The sequence below is a fragment of the Lithobates pipiens genome, unplaced genomic scaffold, assembly GCF_037356315.1.
Source record: "Lithobates pipiens isolate NorthernLeopardFrog02 unplaced genomic scaffold, aLitPip1_a1.2 Scaffold_16, whole genome shotgun sequence".
NCBI lineage: Eukaryota > Metazoa > Chordata > Amphibia > Anura > Ranidae > Lithobates > Lithobates pipiens.
The window spans coordinates 450839450-450865111 of NW_027507748.1; the positions used below are offsets into that span (position 1 = coordinate 450839450).

Here is a 25662-nt window from a genome sequence, read left to right on the forward strand (position 1 = left end):
AACCCATCAGGGTTTACTTTCTTTTTAAGAAACCGGCCTGAGCAAAGTGCATTTGTATGGCTGCTTGCAACCTCCGCCAGGGACATGTGATAGAGTGACAATACAGGATCACAAATCGAAGACCGTTGTAACCCATAACGGAAGTACCTGAATTAAAACCTTCATGACATGAACACAAGGCAATTTAATAAAAACTGCAGATTTAAAGAAAGATCGAAGCACCACTTTTGAAATGACATGCCATTTTCATTTAACTTTAAGCATAAAATGTCATCTAGAATGAGGTCACATCACTGTATAATGGGCTACTAACATAGTACATTGATACAACATATTTCCTTAAAAAGGGTGTACATCCCTATCAAAAGGTTGTCTATGCTTCAATACCTGCTGAGGCTTTTAATCTGAATACTTGCCCTGGGTCAGTGAATTAGAAAAGCCAGGAAACCAGTATTTTCATATGGGGAGGTCAGCAAACTGCTACTTTCATACTTCCCCAGTATAATACCATAAAACAAAACACAACACATACAAGCCACTTCTATAACATACGTGACTCCAGGATGTATGCTGGGGACCAATTCCATCTCTGACAACAATCCGGTCCAATGCGACTGCTGGGGGAAATCCACAATCACATCTTTTCCATTGGCACTAAAGGCTATTGAGAAAAATATAAAACAGTGCATAGAAATCAGAAGAGCAGATGTCGCCCAATTTATTATTTTTTTTTTTTTTAATATATAACCCAATAATAATACATCATAAATGGTTTATATGCATCTGAAGTATTACATGGAAAGATTAATGAAATACAGTGCCTGAGGGAAAGGGCCTGTGTTGACAGGCTTTTGCTCATATCAGATGAGTTTGGCATTCCTAGACAAGTCTATGGGAATGCAAACCCCACTCGAGGCAAGTCAAACGCAGGTCAAGAGGAGGTCAACTGCGAGTCGAAATTCGCCTGTCAATGAATTGTGAATGATCTCAGAAGCACCTCAAAATGGATGTCAAACTGATGCCACCAACACAAGCCCTAAATATGTTGACAGACCCTAAAAGGTTAAATAAAAATCAAAAACCATGTATCCCAAAAGACAATTGATTATTCGAAACAAAACGACCTAAAACAACACAATCCAAAATTTTACATTTCATCAATTTACAGTGATTAAGGTAGAATTAAAGCCTCCTATTTTAAAAAAATTTGGAGCACCTATGTATTAGGTGTATTTGCACCTACAGGTACTCTAATTCCCAAAGGTATTTACAAATACCCTGTTAAGCTTTCCAGTGAAGTCCACCCAATGCAGGCCACTGTATGGTATGGCAACGATGCTGCACTGTTCCTGAATTCAGAGCATTGTTGCCCTTCATGTAGGCTGTGCCTGATTGCACTAAAGTGGAATGAAAAGATGTAACGGGGTCTGGCTGTCAGCAAGGTCATGGATGAAGTCTGTATGTAGCTTTTCAATCAACAGTGGGTAAATCTTGCCCTACTCACTGCTTTCAGGATTGACAGTACTGCCTAAACCCTCCCATCGCAAGCTGCAGTGTCTGGTAGAGGGAGTGTATGCAGTACAAAGATGGATTTGGCTCATTCAGGGAGGTAAAACTTTTTCTTACTTTACTGTGCGTCATATAGTAACTGGATTTGGGACTTCTCATTCAGAAGCTGTAGGATGTACTAAAGGTAAACCTGTCAGACAACTAAACATTTTTTTCTAAGAGAAGGCGCCAAACTGAATGCACACTGGAGAACAGGAACACATGCTCCTCATAATGCAATGCATGCACCTCAGTGGCATACAGCAACCGAGTTCCAGCTATTTTCCCAAGTGTTTACTGCACTTCCCACAAAAATAAAATGATATAGATCTAAAAAACGGTGAAAAAAAAAAAAAGCTGCATGTATGATCCTATGGCAGATGGCTTCTATCCATAGACTCCCATGTCTTATTGCATCCTGCCTCTTCTCTCCACAAGAATTTATCGGTATGTATCATTTCCAACAGCTAGTGATTGAAAGCCAATATGGCAAAAAAAAAAATAGGCAACCATCTTCTGCCCAAAAATTAACCTTTAGAAAACTCCCAACCGAGTATATGTATATGTCCATGACTGAAAACAGAAATGTTACCTTTAACAACACCAACACTTCTATGAGTAACTGACCCCCACTTATATTTGGGTGTTGTAACTGACGCCTTCACTCTGACTTTGTCACCGATTTTAATGTGCGAATGGGAGCTCTGAGGTGGAAAACCTGTCAATTTATTAATAATCAGTTTAGAACATATTTATTTATAGCCAGCCTACATATGCTACAACTAGATGTGCATTAGGCAAAGAAGGCAAACTAACCTAACAGCTCCACATTGATATATCGCACCCAGTATGTTCCACCTTTCTGCTGCCAATCACACTGAACATTAAGGTCGTGCAGTCCATCTCGGTCTAGCTTGATGACTTTACCAACATCGCCCTCACAAACTTCTTCGTATGTGCGACAGCAGCGAACCATCATGCCAACCTTTAAAAAGATACAAACAGAAAACCCTAAAAATGTAAACCTTTAACATGAAATGCTGACACTCAGGTATATATAAGAATAAGAAAGAAAACTGGAGTGTTCAGCCAGGTGAAGAAACCTGGACAGCAAAACATGATGAGGGCGGGGGAGGAAGTCATTACCTGTATGTTCTCTCTCACATATACCGCATAATCGTCATTGCTTAAGAAATCAGCTCTTTTCTTGTAGGTCTGGCTTTCTGTCACCACAGCACCTCCGGACTGCAAAAAAAGAAATAAAAAAGGACAGTCAACCATGGAAAATGCAGCACATACTTAGACCAATATTTAATGTGAGAAAGGCCTACACCCCACATATGTTACTAACATAAAGGACAGTTTACAAATGAACACATAATATTTTTACATTATAGCAACTAATCTATTAGGCTTTCACTTTTTTTTTTTTACATAAAGTGGCAAGGACAAGAGATTTGAAGTGACAAGTAAAAGGAGAAAGGATAGGCATTTCACAAGTCAAAGGCCGCATGAGCATTATGGTTGCCCTTAAAAAGCTGACTGAATCTGCAAGACTAAATGTCCAGAGCACCCCCCCCTACATTGCAGTGCAACCCCTTATCTTGTGCTGCTGCTGGGATAAATGATGGGCGCAGAGCTGGGAACTAGAAAGTGCAGGGTCTGGAGGAGGACTAGAGGAGGGCTGGAGTCAGCTGCAGGTTTTGGTGGAGTTCTGTTCTCCTCTCTGCTGCCAACTGCATAGACAAGGTGGGGGTGCAGATGAGGGGGTCCTGCCGCTGCAGGAGAGCTGCGAGGGCTACATTAAATAGCCTGGTGGGTCAGATTTGGCACGGGGGCCTTGTGTTTGACACATGTGCTTCAGAGGAGAAGTTCACCTTTTGGAACATGTATTTAGGGCGAAACATGTTCCGGCTCCTGCAGCCAATTTTGCCAATCTCCCCAATTTTGTGACAGCGGGCATGGGATTTTCTCTCCCCACTCACTGTCACGTTTTGAAAAGAATGCTGCGTTGTGGAAAGTCCCCCACACAGCCGTATCATTCACAGTTTTCTATGTATGAATGAACTAAAACTACTGTCAGCCAGTGCGGCCGACATCTTGTAGCTCTCAACTGCGAGGGCACTGGTGAGCACCTTCGTAGTTCATGGATTCTTCCTGCTCTCAAGAACCGGCCTGCCCATACCTCGGCAGCTAGCTCGAGTCTGCAGGAGCCCTGTATTGCACCTATCATCTGCTGATGGTGGGTGCAATGCTCTGCAAGCTCCTTAGAAAAAAATAAAATCATAAATACACATTTTTTTACCGTCAAAGACAATGTGCATTTATTATTTATTTATAGGTGAACTTATCCTTTTAAGTCTCATTTCTTTTATTTTTTGGATAGATTCTGAAAGTGTTAAAAGCACTTGTCAGTTTTTTTCATCTCTGTTCTGATTACCACTGTCTCAGAGATATAAAGTGATGAAAAATCCATATTTTACAGTGGCCCCTTACTTTCTGCTGTGTCTATGGGACAGGAAGTGAAGAGAAATCCTAGGGGTTCTTACGACTACTCTGCCCAAAACAAAAAAAGTTTTGCCCTAAGGAGCATTTGCATTAACCATTTATCACCCAATTTTATTTCATTATGTGCATTGTGGAAATTAAATTAGTTTGCATTTTTTTCTAATTTGAGCAATGAAACAAAGCTTACATCAGGGTACACAGTTTCAATTTCTTCCACTTCCTCCACAACCTCTTCATCGGACTCTTCAGACGCAGTTTCAAAATCTGACAACTCTGTAACCTGGACATCGGGATGATCAAGCAACCATCCAACCAAAGCCTCCACTCCTGAGAACACAAAACATTTTAGTACTGGATACATACTCCTGTTTAATGTAAGCCAACTGGATGTATCAACTTAGCAAAGTGGTAACATTTTTAACTACTTGCTGACCTGCGGTAGGTCGGCTCTATTGCGCGAAACATACATGTACGTAATTTTGTACGTTAGACACTGGGGGTTGGGGGCACATGCACTGTCAGTGGTGTGATCGTCTGCCGATTGGACACAGGGGATGCCAAATCAGCAGGATTGGTGGACCCGATGTCTGCCGGCCACCTGCGATCATTCCCCAGAGGCAGAACAGCGACCTGTCTATGTAAATAAGTCAGATCGCCGTTCTGACAGGAGAGATAGCAGAGCTCTTGTTTTCCTGCTAAGCAGGGACACCAATCTGTCTTCATCCAGTCAGAGCATTGCCTCCACAGTTAGCAAGCACCAGCTAGGTACAGTTAACCCCTTCTCTGCCGGTGTCATTAGTACAGAAACAGTGCAGATTTTTAGCACTGATCACTGTAATAATGTCCCTGGTTCCTCAAAGTGTCAAAAATGTCAGTTAGGTGTCCGATTTGTCCTCCGCAATGTCGCAGTTCTGGAAAAAATAAATAAAAAAAATCACTGATGGCCGCAATTACTAGAAAAAAATAAAAATAAGAAAATGCCTTAAAAATACCCCATAATTTGTAGACGCTATAACTTTTGTGCAAATTTATCAATATACACTTGCTGGGATTTTTTTTTTTTTACCAAAAACATGTGTTATACATATTAGCCTGTTTGGTTGTTTTAGTGCAGTAAGTAAAAAATATTTTTTTTTTCTCAAAATTGTTAAGCTTTTTTGTTTACAGTGCAAAAAATAAAAACCACAGAGGTGATCAAATACCACCAAAATAAAGCTCTATTTGTGGGGGTGGGGGGACATAAATCTTATTTGGGTACAGGGTCACACGACTTTAACTTGTCAGTTATTGCAAAAAAAAAAAATGACCTGGTCATTAAGGGGGTACAACCTTCAGGGGCTGAAATGGTTAATACACACAAAACAGCACCATGCACATACAGTAGCACTCTTATTAATATTTAAACCTGCTCAATAATGTCAGAGAATTAATAGGCTGCAACTCAATGCATAAGAGTAAGCAGACAAGATCAAAAGACCTTGCTCAACCAAACATTGGATCACATGCATATATATTGTAAGCACTGAATTGGCCAAGCAGGGAAAGAATAAATGGGTTTTCACATCTTGTGTCAGCAAGTTCATGGTGGTGGTTTAATATTGAGCCTATTGAGCCCGCATAGACCAATTCCAAAAGAAATGTTTCAAGCACTTTGTTGCATCATTGTACAAAAATTCAGGAGGTTTTAAAAAGGCACGCGTATCCAGTAATGGATAGGTGTACATAGTTATTTGGCCAATGAAAAAAGCTGAATGCAAAACCTACGTCAGTGCCATGACATTTTTGTATGAACTAATATGGTTAAAAAAAAAAAAAAAAAAAAAAAGTAATTTTAGGCTCGGAATGAGTTTAACGTCCTTTAAAAAAAGGAAGCAAACAGTAGGATCCAGACTCTAGAGACCAGTGATGGCGAACTTTGGCACCCCAGATGTTTTGGAACTACATTTCCCCTAATGCTCATGAACTCTGCAGCATAGTTGAGCATCATGAGTAATATAGTTCCAAAACATCTGCAGTGCCAAGGTTCGCCATCACTGCTCTAGACCATGGCTGTTTAACCTGTGGCCCTCCAGCAGTTGTGAAACTCCAAGTCCCATCATGTCTCAGCCTATGGGAGTCATGCTTGTACCTGTCAGCCAGGTAGATGCGTTTCACACAACAGGAATGTCCTTAATCATTACAAAATGCTTAATGGGACTTGTAGTTCCACAACAGCTGGAGGGCGATAGGTTGAGCATCCATGCTTTCTCTAGACCAAGGATTTTTATCTTCCAGGAAAAAAAAAGCCTAGAGAAGGCAAAAAGTGTAGGACCCTACTTCAGAGCAGGACGAGTCAGGAAAAATGAAAGTTGATTATGTATATTATGAGAAGAAGAGCATGTTCCTGGTGTCTTCTTGTATTAAAGCCTAACCCCAGCATGGTCTGTGTCCACAAAGTGCTACCAGGAAACTAAGCTAAACTTATCCCTGCATACCATTTTTGGCATGGGAATTAAAGGCTATATAACCCAGCACCCTATACTGTATAGGTACAACTTAACTTTCTATTTAATCTAGAAGACAGCAAAAACATTTTAAAACAACTGAACTTATACTGCGAATATTTAACAGTATAGCATATCATTATAAGCAATAAGTAATTAGCTAGAAAATGAATATGACTGAACCAAATTTTGTACCTGGGGAGCTCGACGCAGTGCCAGATGCTCCAGAAAGCGACTTCAGAGCAAACTCAATGTTTTTCCTCTGAAAACCCATCTCCATCAGTTGTACAACGATTGGGACCGGCGGGATAGGAGACTGTTTGCGCTTCTTGACTTTAGCTGGGCAAATCTGCTGCACTGTGACAGGAGAGGACACCTCACTTGAACTGCAGAAGTCTTCAAACAGAGGAGTTGACGGATGTGTAGACTCCACCGCTAGGTACTGACAGACAGCCAGTGCTGCTGCCTACATTAAACAAATAAAAAATACTCTCATACAGTTCTTCCCTTGATCCAAAAGCTCATCTTAATTAAATGTGCTCAGAAACGCATTATGCATATTTGTGTCTACCACCTGCTGTTCAAACCCTGTAAAACTGCACCTGTGAATTCCACACAGATGAGACAGAAAATTAGGTAACATAATGGTAGGATATATGCCAAGCATTAAAAAAGAGAAAAATCACAATCTGCATGAAAAACCCATCTTACATAACCATATAATATGACACTGACAGTCTGACATGTATGCTAAAAGGGGGCTCACAGTATTTTTTTTTTGTTGTTTTTGTATAGTTTGATTTGAATATATTGTTTGATATAAAAAAAATTAAAAATTTGTTAGAAGCAAGTCTGGGGTATTTCTTCATGCTTGCTACATTGAAAAATACACAGGCCATGCTACTTTTTCCAGTGTAGTACAACAAAGGTTGTGCGATAGCCTATAGTCATTCTCTTGGCTGCACTTGCGCCTAGATCAGGGATGCGTATTTAGTGACCTCGCAATAACAGGTACTGTGTTACTGAGCTGCTCCCAAGTTTACATTCAAGTGTTTATTTATAGGAAAGCACATACAAAAACACATAAGAAAAGCAGTTTAAAGTGGTTCTAAAAGCTTAAAGTAGTTGCAGACCTCATATACCCAGTGAAGTGAACAGCCTCAGATGATACATAGATGAAACAAATCCTCCTACATACGTTTTACTTGTATATCTGCAGAATTCTTTCTTACAACCCTTCAAAAGGGCAGAATCGTGTTAGAATCTTTCTCCAGCAGTTAATATCACAGAGGAAGGGGTGAAGAGCTGCAGTTACAGTGCGTGCAAGCTGATTGGAGAAAAGGGTCACACTCCCTTTACATAGCAAACAGGAGTGCAGGAAGGATACAGAGCTGTGTTTTGACTAGACATGCTCCATGCTGAGCTCCCCCCATCACAAATTGTATCTCATGTGTCGGAAAGTCCTGCGCAAATGGTGCCACTAAAAAATAAATGTATAAAGAAATATAAATGTATAAAAAAATATAATATATAAAGTCAATAAATCAAGGTGTACACACCGATGTGTGAAAACAGTGAAAAATAGGAGAAAAGGCGGGACCAGCTGTTCAAAAATGGATAAATCCAGGCTCTCAGAACTCTCACCTCAAAGATGGAATAATCAGGCAAAGTAAAATAACCCCAGAAGATTCTCCTTAATATTTCTCTATGTAATAACCAAGGAATAATAGATGAAGCCTGTAGTATATCCTTCTGCCACTAGAGGGCCATTTCCAATACTTGAATACAACACTGCAGCTTGTAATTCCGTGGTATAGAGCTTGAAAAAAAACACAGAGGAGAGGGGGAGAGGGAGAAAGAGAGGGGGACTCCAATAGTGTAGTAGTTGAATGAATGGACAAATTTATTAAAGCATAAAAAATGGACTCTCACATAAGCAAAAAAAAGGGTAACACAGAGCAGATAAAAATGAAGACCTGGCGTTTTCAGCCAGTCTTACGCTGTTTCCGGTTGTCCTACGGCCACTCCCTACGCGTTACGTCACGTCATGTGACTTCTTCAATGGGGATCCCCCATTGAAGAAGTCACATGACGTGACGTAACGCGTAGGGAGTGGCCGTAGGACAACCGGAAACAGCGTAAGACTGGCTGAAAACGCCAGGTCTTCATTTTTATCTGCTCTGTGTTACCCTTTTTTTTGCTTATGTGAGAGTCCATTTTTTATGCTTTAATAAATTTGTCCATTCATTCAACTACTACACTATTGGAGTCCCCCTCTCTTTCTCCCTCTCCCCCTCTCCTCTGTGTTTTTTTCAAGCTCTATACCACGGAATTACAAGCTGCAGTGTTGTATTCAAGTATTGGAAATGGCCCTCTAGTGGCAGAAGGATATACTACAGGCTTCATCTATTATTCCTTGGTTATTACATAGAGAAATATTAAGGAGAATCTTCTGGGGTTATTTTACTTTGCCTGATTATTCCATCTTTGAGGTGAGAGTTCTGAGAGCCTGGATTTATCTATTTTTGAACAGCTGGTCCCGCCTTTTCTCCTATTTTTCACTGTTTTCACACATCGGTGTGTACACCTTGATTTATTGACTTTATATATTATATTTTTTTATACATTTATATTTCTTTATACATTTATTTTTTAGTGGCACCATTTGCGCAGGACTTTTTACTTTGTTTATTCTTATGTGATAGTTGGTGTTAACTATTTTGTCCCGCTGCATTTTTTAGCAACACTTGCACTTTTGTATCACTTTCACTGTGGATTTTGTATTGCTATAATTTTTACTTTTCCATTTTTTGACACGTATTTAGTCATTTTTGCACGTTTGAGCACTTAATAGCGCGAGGGTCCATTTTTCACATTTTTTCATGTGTCGGAAAACTTCTCAGAAATGACTCATGTTGGGGGCGGAGCCAGTGGCCGACATGTTAGCAGCACTGAGACGGAGCTCCCGGCAGGACGAATTATCCTCACCTCATCGTGAGTGTCAGTGACACCGAAATTAAACAGCACAGTGACCATCACACTCACCGGACCTAGCTGCATGGGGAGATATGGTAAAATACGGGCCAGCTCCCATAGAATCTGCCGCCGAATGCCTGTCCCGCTATGCATGGGGGTCCAAAGATGGCGCAGAGCAAGATCCTGACCATGAGGCAGCAGAGCAGAGCCCTGGAGAATCCTTGCAGAGTGGAGAGGATTGCTCCTCTGAACATTGTGGCAAGGTAAGCCCGCTGCCCCCCAGAACCAAAGGGTTGAGGCGAAGCTCCCTTGACAGATTATTTCAGGCAGATAGGGGGGTAATGGCGCCAGCTGAGGGAACAGGAGAGCCATCTTTGAAATAATGGAGGCTATACACACTTGCCAAACCACCCTGACTGAGCATATTGACGGGATGAGGGCAGAAATTAATTTTCTGAAACAAGATGTACAGCATATAAGAGAAAGGCCCACGGAAGCAGAACAAAGAATAAGCAACCTGAAAGATGTCGTTCGCCCATTAGAAAATAAAGTGCAAAATATACATATGGAGGTGAATGCTCATACGGATAAGCTGGGGGACATGGAGGACAGATAGAGAAGAAACAATGTCCATTTTGCAGGTTTCCCTGAAAAGGCTGAAGGTAGACAACCTGAACATTTTCTAGAACCGTGGCTCAAAGATAATATGCCTGACACCACATTTTCTCGGTTGTTCGCCATTGAAAGGGCACACAGGATACCCTCTAAACCTCCCCCCCCCCCCCGCTCTTATCCACGCCCGATGATTGCCGCATCTTGCACTTCAGAGATAGAGAAAACATCCTGCGTGCAGCTCGCACTATAGGGGACAAAAAAAAAAAAATGACTCCTGCTGATAAGAGAAAAGAAGCCCCAGAGAGAAACCACACTTAGTGCTTTCGATCCACGATCCAGCGCTGTGCCCGAGAGCAGCATAGTGCTCCCTCTCTCTCCCCTCACAGGACATGAAGGAATCAGTGGGAGCCATTGGCTCCTGCTGCTGTCAGATTCTGTGAGGAGGGAGCAGGGCAGCGCCAAGCCATGCTGTGTGTGTGTCTATGGACACACAGAGCACAGCTTGTGAAAGACCCTGCACGTCTGACCACATAGCAAGCACTTGCTATGGGGGCAAACACTGAAGAGGAAGGCCGAAGAGTGCTGGTGGGGAACCCCAGAGGAGGAGATTCAGGGCTGCTTGAACATGTTTATTATTTTAAAAAAATTGCCTTTAGTAATGCTTTAAGATAAACTCCAGGCACAAACATTTTAATTTAACCATAAGCAGTCACAAAGGATACAAATCCACTTTATGTGCACCAAATGTCTATGCAAATCCAACTACCGTATACCAATAGTAGCGACACAGTCGCTGCAGAGAGTAAAGTTGTGGGAGGGATCCAGCCAACCCAGGAAGCAGCAATGCCTGGCTTTCATTACACAAAGCTCTTGCAGAGAGGAAAGAAGTTTCAAGTTGGGTTACTGCATAGATATGGAAAAATTGCATAAAAGGAGATCTAAGATGGTCGCTTTGCAGGTGCCACAGCGCTAAAAACAGCGCCTGCAAAGCACCCGGAAAGAGCCGCTCCTCACACTCCAGTGTGAAAGCCCTAGGGCTTTTACACTGTAGCAGTGCCCTGGCAGGACGGTAAAAAAAAAATCCTGCTAGCAGCATCTTAGGAGCGGTGTGTGTACCGCCCCTTCACCGCTCCTGCCCATTGGTCTTATTTAAATCAAAAAGGTATTAACCATGTGCTAAAACAAAAAAAAACGAAAGCCACATTTGCCAAACCCACCAGCAGCAGAGGCTAGATGGATGGCTAGCATGCAGATCCTCTGAGAACAAGTCTGCAGTTCTGAATACTGTCTACTGCTTAGGACCGGTTCACACCACAAATCCCACAGGAACGTTCTGTGCGTTCCTGTGCAATTCACATGCAATCTGGGTTCACTGCGATTTCAGCCCATTCATTTGAATGGGCTGAAACTGCACCAAAAGTATTGCAGGCACTACTATAACCGCTTGCCCACAAGCTGCCGTCATTATACTGCGGCAGATCGGCACGATCCTGCGAACCATCGTAGCTGTAAGTCAGTCCCTTTAAAGCCGGATAGCGGGCAAGAGAGGCAGAACAGGAACATGTGTGTAAACACACTAATCCCTGTTCTGTCTGGAGAGACAGATCGTGTGTTCCTACTAGCTCAGAACCACGATCTGACATTTCCTGCAGTCACTCCCATCCCCCTACAGTTAGAACACAGTGAGGGAACACAGTTAACCCCTTGAATGCCCACTAGTGTTAACCTCTTCCCTGCCAGTGACATTTACTCAGTAATCAGTTTTTATAGCACTGATCGCTGTATAAAATGTCAATGGTCCCAAAAATGTGTCAAAACTGTCCGATCTGTCCGTCATAATGTGGCATCCCTGATAATAAATAATAATTAAAAAAAAAATAAATAAATAAATAAATCGCTGATCACTGCCATTACTAGTAAAAAAAAAGAATAAACAAATAATAAAAATGCCATAAATCTTTCCCATATTTTGTAGACACTATAACGTTTGTGCAAACCATTTGCTTATTGCGATTTTTATTACCAAAAATATATAGAAGAATACATATCAGCCTAAACTGAGGAAAAAAAATGTGGTCTTTTTAAAAAATAAAAATTGGGATATTTATAATAGCAAAAAATACAAAATATTTCGTTTTTTTTTTTTTTTCAAAATTTTTTATTTTTTTTTGTTGATAGAGCAATTTTGTTTGGGTACAGCGTCACACGCAATTGTCAGTTAAAGTGACACAGTGCCATATTACAAAAAATGGCCTGGTCATTGAGCAGCCACATTTTTGGGGCTGAAGTGGTTAAAAAACACAGCAACCGGTTCATGGTACTACTGTACCATGCAATACGGTGCAGGCAAAAGTACTGCGTATGCCGTCTGCATTTGGGGCATCGTTATCACTGACACACGCTGCAGAATGCAAGTGCAGTGGGTTTCCTGCACATGTTCTGGTGTGAACTGGACCTTATTCTAGGTCAGTGTGTTAAAGCTCAACTCTGGGATCAGCATCTCCCTCCCTCACAAGAGCAAACCCAACCCTTAAAGACCCTGATGGGTTTACTTCCTCTTTCATTCCCTGCAAAGGTAAAGCATAATGGATTACTATGCATCGCATAGTAGTCCGTTATGTGTCACTTACCCGACACAGGAGCCAGCGAAGTCACCGCTGTCCCCTGTAGTACGGCGCATCCATCTTCTCGGTGGGTCATTCGGCTAAGCCGCGATGACGTCACTCCCGCGCATGGGCACGGGAGCCGCCACTCGCGGCATATCGCCGTTGACCGCGGCGCGCTGCTGTCTACGGCACATGCGCCGTTGACAGCGGTGCCTGTCTTTCGGCAAATATCTCCTAAACCGTGTAGGTTTAGGAGATATTTCTTGGACCTACAGGTAAGCCTTAATCTAGGCTTACCTGTAGGTCAAAGTTGGTTGTAAGGGTTTACAACCACTTTAAAGTAGTATAAAACCCAAAAGCAAACATTTAAGACCCCTTTCACACCACACCGCCCATTGCGTCGGCGGTAAAACGCCACTATTTTTAGCGGCGTTTTACCGCTGGATTTACGGCGGATTTGCGGTGCATTTCGGCCGCTAGCGGGGCGCTTTTACCCCCACCAGCGGCCGCAAAAGGGTTAAAACCGCCGGCAATACGCCGCAATAGTGATACAGCGCTGCCCCATTGATTTCAATAGGGAGCAGCGATGGAGGAGCGGTAAACACACCGCTCCTTCACCGCTCCAAAGAGGCTGCTGGCAGGACTTTTTTCTGACGTCCAGCCAGCGCACCGCTTTAGTGTGAAAGCCCTCGGGGCTTTCACACTACACATAATGGTGCAGCTTCTTTAGGGCGGATTGCAGGCGCTATTTCTAACGCTATAGCGCCTGCAAAATGCCCTGGTGTGAAAGGGGTGTAATAGATTGCAGCTCACCAACTCCAAGATGTGGTAGCTGCATTAGTTTTCTTTTTTAGGCTCTCTTTATTGTTTTCATTGGGTGGTCTTGCCAAGCAAGTCTTTTTTTTTTTTCAAGAGAACACGCTTTCTTCCAGACTCATCAGTTTATAATAACGAGACATTTACCACTGACAGGGGTGCTTACATTTATCATCTTATTTACGCGAAACCTTTATTCCAAAACAGAACAAAGCTGTTACTGTAACTGCTTATAAAGCATCAGCTGGATTTTGACTTCAATCTAAACATGCTAACGCATCCAACACTCCCCTCCCCCCAGGCTGACAATGCTGCTGTCCAACGGCATCTCTGTTGCTCTGTCAGTCAGACCATAAGCACCCTAATACAGGAGGTGCGTTACTGGCCAGATCACCAGGTGAAAACAGAGGGGTATAAAATAAATAATAAATTTAAAAAAAACATACATACTAAAGATGTAGCCACCACACCCCCTAAGGCCCCATGTACACTGCTGCTGGTTAACGGACGTTTAGGAGCAGTTGGGAGTTTTTTTTCCCCAACTGCTCCTGAACTCTCCTCTATTGTTATCTTATCAGTACATGTACACAGGGTCGTTTATAGCAATTTCTAGGCAGTTGAGTTTAGAGCCATTTTTTTGGAACGCAAAAAAAAAAAGTGTTTAGAAGCTGAGTTTACAGGCATTTCAAGTGCTAAACACGGTAATTGGCATTTAGCCACGTTTCGTTTACAGGAGTTTTTAATTTTTGACTAAACTCTTCTAGACGCAAACATGGCATGTAAAACGGGGCAAAAAAATAAGTTTTAATACATTAAATCGTTTGGGAGAGGTTGTAAAAACATTCCGTGTATCTGAAGCCTTAAAGTGCTAAAGCCTTAGGCACATTAGGTTTAAAAAAAAAAAAAATAGAAAAATAAACAAACAGCCTTCTATGTAACAGAATCCCCCCCCTGTCCCCCTTATACTTACCTGAGCCCATCCACAATCCAGCGCTATGCATGGGAGCCAAGGCTCTCCCGGCTCTGTCCCACCTCTCTGGGCAGATTGATAGCAGGAGCAGTTGGCTCCCATTTCTGTCAGTCAAATGCTGAAACTAGGAGCGTGGGGCAGGGCTGAGCCACCCGGTCACAGTCAATGGACTCAGGAGTGAGCCCACACAGGTGCTCCTATAAAAAGAGGCTTCCTATGGGGCACTCGGTGAAAAAGAGGAGCCAGAAGCGCCAGTAGCCAAGAGAGGAGCGTTTGGAACTTTAAATGAGGCACAAAAAACATACCTCCATCCCGGGTTCAAGTATATAAGAAGGGAATGTGGGACTTTAAATGAAGTGCCAGTGGGGGACCCCAGAAGAAGATCAGAGTTATTACTTTAAGCAAGACGGTGGAAGAGTTAGCATTAAGTCAAGCAGTCCAAGCCCCACAAAGCCTCAGAAATATTAACTTCATGGCTTTCTGTGTGTAAGGCTCCGACATCCAATCTGCATAATCATTCCCCACAAAGGCACTTACCATTTTTTACTGCAAGTACATAGAAACCCAATTAACCACTTGCCGACCGCCGCACGACGATATACGTCGGCAGAATGGCACGGGCAGGCATATTGGCGTATATATAAGTCCATGCCTGCCCGCGGGTGGGGGGCCCGATCGGGCCCCCCCCCGGTGCCTGCGGCGGTCGGCATTCGTTCGGGAGAGATCAGGGATGAGGGGACGGCCATTCATTCATGGCCACCCCCTCGCGATCGCTCTCGACGAATGGAAATCCCCCGTGACATCACTTCCTCTCCTGTAATGTAAACACAGGAGAGGAAGTGATGTATTCTCTCCTCCGTGTCGGTATTTTCCGTTCCGACACGGAGGAGAGCGGATCGGTGAGTTGCACCAACACTCTACACACACAGTAGAACATGCCAGGCACACTCACACCCCCCCTTTACCCCCCGATCACCCCCCCAATTACCCCTGCCCCCCAGTCACAGTGACACCAATGTCATTTTTTTTTTTTTTTTTTTTTTTTTTTGCATTGGTGTCATTTGTGACTGTAATAACTGTTAGGGCAGTTAGAGTTAGCCCCCTTTAGTTCTAATGTACCCCCCTAACCCCCCCAATAAAGGTTTAACCCCGTGATCACCCCCCGTCGCCAGTGTCACTAAGGCTGGGTTCACATTGCAGCGGTTTATGAGAACGAATGTGATTCGCACCGCACTGCAGTGCAAATCACATCCGATCTCTGTGCGATTCGAGTTCAGCCATTCGCCGCACCCGCCGCACCCGCCACACCCGCCGCACCCGCCGCAAATTCGCACGGGACCCTTTTTTTGGCCCGCAGCAGAATCGGATCGCATGGGTGTTCACACCATGCGATCCGAGTTTGCAGATCGCACTGCGATATGCGAACTGATCTGGGGGTGTCAGTAACATTTCACTGACACTCCCAGCAGTTCGCATAGGGCAGTGTGAACTGCCGCCGGGAGGCATGCGATGCGGGAACCCGCCGCGGATTCGCGGCGTTTCCGCATCGCTCCAGTGTGAACCCAGCCTAATAAGCGATCATTTTTCTGATCGCCGTATTAGTGTCACAGGTGACGCTAGTTAGGCAGGTAGGTATTTAGGTTCGCCGCAGCTTTTTATAGCGCCAGGGACCCCCATATACTACCGCATAAAGCCCCCTGATTGCCCCCTAGTTAACCCTTTCACCAGTGATCACCATATAACTGTTACAGGTGACGCTGGTTGGTTAGTTATTTTTTTATAGTTTCAGGGCACCCGCCATTTATTACCTAATAAAGGTTTAACCCCCTGATCACCCGGCGGGTGTCATTTGTGACTAATAACTGTTAGGGCAGTTAGGGTTAGCCCCCTTTAGTTCTAAGGTACCCCCCTAACCCCCCCAATAAAGGTTTAACCCCGTGATCACCCCCCGTCGCCAGTGTCACTAAGGCTGGGTTCAGATTGCAGCGGTTTGAGAACGGATGTGATTCGCACCGCACTGCAGTGCAAATCACATCCGATCTCTGTGCGATTCGAGTTCAGCCATTCGCCGCACCCGCCGCAAATTCGCACGGGACCCTTTTTTTGGCCCGCAGCAGAATCGGATCGCATGGGTGTTCACACCATGCGATCCGAGTTTTCAGATCGCACTGCGATATGCGAACTGATCTGGGGGTGTCAGTAACATTTCACTGACACTCCCAGCAGTTCGCATAGGGCAGTGTGAACTGCCGCCGGGAGGCATGCGATGCGGGAACCCGCCGCGCATTCGTGGCGTTCCCGCATCGCTCCAGTGTGAACCCAGCCTAATAAGCGATCGTTTTTCTGATCGCTGTATTAGTGTCACAGGTGACGCTAGTTAGGCAAGTAGGTATTTAGGTTCGCCGCAGCTTTTTATAGCGCCAGGGACCCCCATATACTACCGCATAAAGCCCCCTGATTGCCCCCTAGTTAACCCTTTCACCAGTGATCACCATATAACTGTTACAGGTGACGCTGGTTGGTTAGTTATTTTTTTATAGTTTCAGGGCACCCGCCCTTTATTACCTAGTCTCACTAGTGTACCCCTAAATTTAGGGGTGTCTACTTTCCAAAATGGGGTCATTTGGGGGGGGTTTGTGCCATCTTGGCATTTTATGGCCTTCAAAACTGTAACGCCCTTAGAAAGCCTGAAGGCGGTGCTTGGTTTTCGGGGCCCCGTACGCGGCTAGGCTCCCAAAAAGTCCCACATATGTGGTATCCCCGTACTCAGGAGAAGCAGCAGAATTTATTTTGGGGTGTCATTTCACATATGCCCATGGCATGCGTGAGCAATATATCATTTAGTGACAACTTTGTGAAAAAAAAAAATAAAATAAAAAAGTTTGTAATTTTCCCGCAACTTGTGGCAAAATATAAAATATTCCATGGACTCAACATGCCTCTCAGCAAATAGCTTGGGGTGTCTACTTTCTAAAATGGGGTCATTTGTGGGGGTTTTGTGCCATCTTGGCATTTTATGGCCTTCAAAACTGTAATAGGTAGTGAGGAGTGAAGTCAAATATTTACGCCCTTAGAAAGCCTGAAGGCGGTGCTTGGTTTTCGGGGCCCCGTACGCGGCTAGGCTCCCAAAAAGTCCCACATATGTGGTATCCCCGTACTCAGGAGAAGCAGCAGAATTTATTTTGGGGTGTCATTTCACATATGCCCATGGCATGTGTGAGCAATATATCATTTAGTGACAACTTTGTGAAAAAAAAAAAAAAAAAAAAAAAGTTTGTAATTTTCCCGCAACTTGTGGCAAAATATAAAATATTCCATGAACTCAACATGCCTCTCAGCAAATAGCTTGGGGTGTCTACTTTCTAAAATGGGGTCATTTGTGGGGGTTTTGTGCCATCTTGGCATTTTATGGCCTTCAAAACTGTAATAGGTAGTGAGAAGTGAACTCAAAAATTTACGCCCTTAGAAAGCCTGAAGGCGGTGCTTGGTTTTCGGGGCCCCGTACGCGGCTAGGCTCCCAAAAAGTCCCACATATGTGGTATCCCCGTACTCAGGAGAAGCAGCAGAATTTATTTTGGGGTGTCATTTCACATACGCCCATAGCATGTGTGAGCAATATATCATTTAGTGACAACTTTGTGTAAAAAAAAAAAAAAAAATTTTTTTTTTGTCATTATTCAATCGCTTGAGGCAAAAAAATAAAATATTCAATGGGCTCAACATGCCTCTTATCAATTTCCTTAGGGGGTCTACTTTCCAAAATGGGGTCATTTGGGGGGGTTTTGTACTGCCCTGCCATTTTAGCACCTCAAGAAATGAGATAGGCAGTCGTAAACTAAAAGCTGCGTAAATTCCAGAAAACGTACCTTAGTTTGTAGATGTGACAACTTTTGCGCAAACCAATAAATATACAATTATTGACTTTTTTTTTACCAAAGACATGTGGCTGAATACATTTTGGCCTAAATGTATGACTAAAATTGAGTTTATTGGATTTTTCTAATAACAAAAAGTAGAAAATATCATTTTTTTTCAAAATTTGCGGTCTTTTTACGTTTATATCGCAAAAAATAAAAATCGCAGAGGCAATCAAATACCATCAAAAGAAAGCTCTATTTGTGGGAAGAAAAGGACGCAAATTTTGTTTGGGTACAACATTGCATGACCGCGCAATTACCAGTTAAAGCAGCGCAGTGCCAAAGTGTAAAAAGACCTCTGGTCATTTACCAGCAAAATGGTCCGGTCTTAAAGTGGTTAAAAAGAAGAAAAACTATTTTGACACTTACCTCCAGCTCTTGCTTGTCAAATATTGCTTTAACTGGTGAAGGCTGAGTAGCAGCAGTCAAGAGTTGTTGCAGTAGTATCATTGGTGGTTGTGGACCCTCTGGGGACAAGTCCCCAACATCAGGAGAGGCAGCAGCACCTTCATCTAAACAAGAAAATATAATTGTAATACTTACTGAAAATCTTTGGGCATAAACCAACATTTTTTTAAACATGGTTTTGGCTACATTAACATTCTATAGCTTTCTGAAGAGACATTTTCTCTTGCTGTATTCCACATACTGCCAAAAACACATGAGATTATGCATGTTAAAAGCAGCCACATACTGTAAAACATTATTGATATATCTGGATTCTAAAGAAAATCTAGAAAAAGTAAAGTGCCATACCTGCTGGAATTGATCCAGTCTCCTGTACTGATGGCTGGGAGAGGATTTGCCTCAATCTGTCCTGATGAGAGAGAAGGGCCCATCCAGCTTTTAATATGTAAAGCTTTAGCTGTTGACACCTCAAGCGGTCTAGATCCACTTGGTCTGTAAAACAAAGAAACAGTAGATCTTGAATCTTACACCCAATAAGAGTTAAGAAAAACATCTAAAATGTGTTCCTTAGGAAAGCGTAAGAGAACCATTACTCTAACTGTGGGCAGAAGTAACCTGTACATACCTTCTGCCTGGCTAAATGGGAGTCCCAGCATGCCTGGGGTGAAAGCAAACCCTGGGACATGTGGGAAAATTCAGCTCTTTCTCAAATCACTCTTTGAAGGGCACAGCTCTGATATCAAGCAACATACAGTTATACTGCCACCTAAAGAAGCATTGGGACACTAGGCAATAAAAAGGGAAGGTCTGTGCCTTAAAGGGCATAACCTCCACCTCTCAGTAACATTTATTGCCCTCAGCAGACTGGATGTCTCCCTCTCTGTGGATTCAGATGTTTTGCTAGCAACACTGGTGGTGCTGGTGAATTCATACTGGACATATGCAGTCCTGCAAGTCTCTCCAGTTAGCCAACAGTGCTGGTATATCTATGACAGATGTATCGAAATTATTGAAGTCTTTCTAGTCCGCACACACACTGGTAGATTCAGGTCAGACATTAAATACTGGAAGTCTCCCCAATCCCCTGGGAGCAATTTTCCCAGTTTTCTATACTGGTATTCTCTTCTGCATTGGTCTTGTATTCCTGGGGGGTTTCTGAATAACGAATGTTAAAAAGTGCAAGTCTAGGCAAAAACTAACTTTAAACCTGCTCTCTGCTACATTCTTAACCCAATGTATCTAACCCTGTAAAGCAAAAATTGCTTTACTTACCTATCCAGCAGCCGATCCGTTTTGGTTTCCAGCAGCAGAAGCTGTGTGCGGGAGAGGACCGACAATGGCTGTGAAATGGCTGGGAAGTGACGTCATCCATAGATTTGCTACGGGCTTCCGTTGGCTGCCTCTCATGCCCCCGCCTACACACTGAAACCGCCGCTGACAGCCGATTCTGGGACCAGACCGGCTGCAGAATAGGCAAGTCTAGCAGTTTTTGCTTTACAGGGTTAGATTAGGTTTAGAATGTGGCAGAGCAGGTTTAGTGTTCCTTCCACAAGAAGTCTTCAAATTAGGTCAGTGTTGGGGTATGCCCATTTAGTGAGCAACGATTTTAATTTCTAATTTACACAATTAGAGTTCCCAGCTGTTTAAAGTGTCTGGGAATTTCTCTGCATAATTATGCTTTTAGATCCCATCCATATACATTACAGCCGGGGACTATCTAAATAAATCGCTCTTTGTCCTCGGTCATTTACACTGCAGTCAGAACTTTGCTGATGACGCGCGTATGAAGGCACCCCACTGGTCGGCCCTCTGCATGCTTTTGAGGCATGACACCCTAATGCCTGGCGCTATGGCCGCTTCCCTCGTGTAATGTATGCAAAGAAAACATTATCACAGGAAAGGATTTTGCAACTTCAAATTTCTAGCAAGCCCAAGTCTGAAAGGTCTTTGTCAGCAGTTACTTCTACATTCCTTATCCGACAATCCTCCATCTCCTAATTTCATGAAGGAGGACTTTTTTTTCTGTTATGGAAGGATTCAGAGTCTTGTTTGGACAAACTTGTTGCCCCTCCTGCTCAAAGGTAAATGCCCACAATCTCATCTGACAAAAGATGCCCAATATTTCTAGATCTGTCAGTTATTCTAGAGGACTCGCCATCTGATGCCAGGTCTCTTCTGTCCCTGGAAGAGAGTCCCCTTCAGATGATTTTCAGTCTCCCCTTGTGTCATCACAATCTTGGCTGTGCATTTTGCTTTAAAATTTGGAGTATTCTGACATTACTTCTACTACGGTGCTTGGCCTCAGCTCTCATAAGCTTGAATAGACTGCAAAGGTTTTCCTCTTCAATCTGTTTTTGACAGATTTATCTAAAAAGTTTAGCAATTTCAGAACAATTTCTTGTCTATGAAAGATTTAAGAAACACTTCTTTCTAGAGGATTTCATAAAAAAAAGGTCTACGTCTTCAAAGGTTGATTCTCCAGTTTTTCTTAAGGCCCTTACCATTCCTATTGATCATGCTCCAACCCTTAAAGCAAAACTTTACCCATAAGAACTTGATTAAAAAAAAAAAAAAGATGTTGTTTATCAAGGAACATACATTAATAATTATGCTACCAAAATTACTCTATGCTGTAAATTGCCTCCAGCATGGCTCCTGTTTCTTTTCGCTGGAGGCTGCCATTTTGCTGAAGCCCAGAGCCCCTGAACAGCACTAAGAAAAAAATAAAAAAGCGGAACTAAACCCATCAATTTAAAAAGGGATTGTAAAATCTTGTGAAAAAAAAAACCCCTCATGTTATACTTGCCTCCTCCATACAGTTGGTTTTGCACAGAGCACCCTGGAACCTCCTCTTCGAGTCCCTCGTCACTGCTCCTGGCCCTCCCTCTCGTCGACTGCCCTCACAGTAAGCAGCTACGGGGGCACCCAAGCAGAGTCACAGCTCTGTGTGTCCAGACGCAGACCCCCTCTCCCCCCCCCCCCCCCCCCCCCCCGACTGGCTAACTGACTTTGATTGACAGCTGCAGGAGCCAATGGCCCCGCTGCTGTGTCTCAACTAATCAGGAGGAGAGTCCCTGATGGCAAATACACTTGTGGATACAGGTAAGTTATTAGGGGGTGCTGGGGAGGCTGCTGCACACAGGTTTGCTTTTATCTAAATGCACAGAATTCATTACGATAAAAAACCTTCTGCCTTTACAGCTCCTTTAATGGTTTAAAAAAAAAAAAAAAGTTACATTCCTGGAATGCCAAGATTGCCAACGGTCACAGTTACTGGATTTTAAACAGTATAGTTCCTTATTTTTAATGTTTTACATAGCTATACCGGCAAAAGGGGCCAGTCTCAAGTGATCTAGCAAGACTTAATTTTCTGACTCAAGTCCCACTTTAAGAAAACTACAGAAAAAAGTTGGAAGCACTTTCTTCAACCTTAGGGTGATTGGCCCTTCAACCTTTATGACCCACAGTTTATTTCCCAAGACTTCTGCTACCTTGATTAAATCAAGTGTTGATTGTATTAAACAGACGACTGTCGCATCTGATTTTATGCACAACCAGTACTGGATGCTTGTTGTCTTTTGTCATGGGTATCTTTGTCATCATTTCAGACTCACAGGGCAATCTTACTTAAGTGCTGGTCAGTTGATCAGTAAAAAGAAAGTACTTTGTAGTAGATCAGCTTTTGAGCGCTTTGCTGAATAAGGTCTTAAAGGTTTCGTAGAGATCATGGAACTCTCATAATAGGTGCTTGGGTGGAAGAGGTGACCTCCACCAGTTACATGATAATTTAGTCTCCATCCCCAAACCCCAATATTGTACTTCACTTCTTCCCATGTCTCTGCAACATTGGATGGACTTATTTCCCATTAAAAAGGGTAGTTGGATCAGGGCTTTATTGTTCCCATTCCTTTAACTGAAAGGTTTCAATTTTTTTACCAAAAGGAGGCATCTGGCTTATCCTGGATTTGAAGGCCCTCTGACCTTGGAAACCAATGTGTCAGTCACACTGCATACCCTGGAGGACTTTGATTGGCCTCTGGACACTGAAGCTTCGGGTACTTGGGCCATTTACTGTATGCGACGAATGTCAACATTTCTGTTGGTCTCAAGCTCTGTGGTCTCTGCCAGAGCAACCAGCTTCTGTTATTTCAGGGACCAATCCCTAATTTTGCATCTCGGTCACTGGCTTTGCTGGCATAGTTGTTAAAACACAGGTCCTCATTATGGATTCAGTAAGCAAAACTGTGTTCTTTCCTTCCTTCAGTTGGGAGTTGAACAATGTTTAGCCCTTAGCATCATTAAAAAGGTCAAGTATGCCCTGTCTGTCTTTTTTTCGATGTCCCCTGCAATTCTTTATAAACATAAGGTCAATAAAGTTACCCAATTTCATAACATTCAATTAAATGAAAAATATTCATAAAATGTGTAGTCAATTCACGAATAAATAAATGTGAATCAAATGGTTGACCTCTCTATAGTGAAGGACACTCACAGGAAGTGAAACATACACGGATTCTGACACGAGAAACACATTGGGTGGGGCGTCATCACGCACACTGCCAGTTCTGGTCTATTATGCAGATGTCTTTGCATTCTACAGTATCTCACAAAAGTGAGTACATCCCTCACATTATTGTATCTTTTCATGCGACAACACTGAAGAAATACACTTTGCTACAATGTAAACTAGTGAGTGCACAGTTTGTATAACAGTGTAAATTTGCTGTCCCCTCAAAATAACACACAGCCATTAATATCTAAACCGCGGGCAACAAAAGTGAGAACACCCCTAAGTAAAAATGTCCACATTGGGCCCAATTAGCCATTTTATCTCCCTGTTGTCATGTGTGAATGGGGAGCAGGTATGTTAAATTTGGCGTTATTGCTCTCACTCTCTCATACTGATCACTGGAAGTTCAACATGGCACCTAATGGCAAAGAACTCTGAGGATCTGGAAAAAAAAAAAGAATTGTTGCTCTACATAAAGATGGCCTACACTATAGGAAGATTGCCAAGACCCTGAAACTGAGCTGCAGCACGGTGCTCAGCGTCATATCCAGAGGTTGTCTTTGAGAAATAGATGTATGAGTGCTGTCAGCGTTGCTGCAGAGGTTGAAGGGGTTAGTGGGTCAGCCTGTCAGTGCTCAGACTATACCCTGCACACTGCATCAAATTGGTCTGCATGGATGTTGTCCCAGAAGGAAGCCTCTCCTAAAGATGATGCACAAGAAAGCCCGCAAACAGTTTGCTGAAGAAAGCAGATTACTGGAACATGAATTACTGGAACCATGTCACGTGGTCGGATGAGACCAAGATAAACTTATTGGGTTCAGATGGTGGCAAGCATGTGTGGTGGCAACCAGGTGAGGAGTACAAAGACAAGTGCGTCTTCCCTACAGTCAAGCATATTGGTGGGAGTGTCATGATCTGGGGCTGCACGAGTGCTGCCGGCACTAAGGAGCTACAGTTCATTGAGGGAACCAAGAATGCCAACATTTCCTGAGACCTACTGAAGCAGAGCATGATCCTCTCCCTTCAGAGACTGGGCCGCAGGGCAGTATTTCAACATAACCACAAACACACCTCCAAGATGACCACTGCCTTGCTAAAGAAGCTGAGGGTAAAGGTGATGGACTGGCCAAGCATGTCTCCAGACCTAAACCCTATTGAACATCTGTGGGGCATCTTCAAACGGAAGGTGGAGGAGAGCAAGGTCTCTAACAGCCACCAGCTCTGTGATGTTGACATGTAGGAGTGGAAGAGGACTCCAGTGGCAACCTGTGAAGCTCTGGTGAACTCCATGCCCAAGAAGGTTAAGACAGTGCTGGAAAAAAATGGTGGCTACACAAAAATATGACACTTTGGGCTCAATTTGGACATTTTCACTTAGGGGTGTACTCACTTTTGTTGACAGCAGTTTAGACATTAATGGCTGTGTGTTGAGTTATTTTGAGGGTACACTGTTATACAAGCTGTACACTCACTACTTTACATTGTAGCAAAGTGTCATCACATGAAAAGATAGAATAAAATATTTACAAAAATGAGAGGGTGTACTTACTTTTGTTAGATACTGTATGTAGGTTGTATTGCTGAATAAAGGAAGCAGTTTGAGGCTATTGCACCATGGCGGTCTTTTCTGTGTTTTAACCTCTTGTGCTGAGTGCATGTTTCCAGGAGTTGGAAGGTGTGTATCCCATGACCAGAGCATGTAGTGCTGTGGGGCAGCAATGAGCTGAATGATCTCTACGTGGGATCTATTGTTTTGGTAAAGAGCCTATTAACCTTTTGGCACAGTTTCTCCTGTGTATCACATATAAGAACTGGCCATCTGTGAGGACTTTTTACACATTTGGACTTCATTTTCTCACTTCATTTTTGGCATGTTAATTTGATTCACATTTATGTATTCATGAACTGACTGCACTTTATTAATATTTATTTTTCATGCAATTGCACTTTATGAAATTGGTTCACTTTAATGACCTTGTATTTATTAGGAATTGCCAATTCATTATTGCTTTTCATAATTTATGCACATTTATTCATGCATGCTTAATTTAAAGGGATAGAGTATTGTTATATCGAGTATATATTTTACACATCTTGTATCCAGATTGTGACTTCGGTACAGCAGTCTATAAATGCGAGCACTCTTTTTTTTTTTCACTTGACACAGTTTTTTTTTTTTGTCCTTTTGCATATATGGAAATACATGCATACTGGATACTAGTTTGCATTTTGTATAGTCTCACAACAGGAGATTGTGCCCTTATCTAATTTTGGCCACAATTATGGACATCAACTTTCTAAA

The 25662-nt window shown here is 42.9% G+C and overlaps 1 protein-coding gene across 8 annotated transcripts in view; it reads right to left on the reverse strand.

Annotated features, from left to right (window-relative positions):
* HERC2 (HECT and RLD domain containing E3 ubiquitin protein ligase 2) overlaps nt 1-25662 on the reverse strand; it is a 232709-nt gene that overhangs the window by 92107 nt on the left and 114940 nt on the right. For 7 of the 8 annotated variants that reach the window (XM_077482785.1, XM_077482784.1, XM_077482781.1 and 4 more), the window contains exons 44-51: nt 19196-19339; nt 18809-18951; nt 6735-7005; nt 4244-4383; nt 2695-2793; nt 2365-2533; nt 2141-2266; nt 553-661 (exon numbers count right to left, since the gene is read on the reverse strand). In XM_077482785.1, coding sequence (XP_077338911.1) covers nt 553-661; nt 2141-2266; nt 2365-2533; nt 2695-2793; nt 4244-4383; nt 6735-7005; nt 18809-18951; nt 19196-19339 — 1201 coding nt within the window. The remainder of the gene's footprint in view (nt 1-552; nt 662-2140; nt 2267-2364; nt 2534-2694; nt 2794-4243; nt 4384-6734; nt 7006-18808; nt 18952-19195; nt 19340-25662) is intronic. The other variant, XM_077482787.1, reaches the window with a different exon arrangement.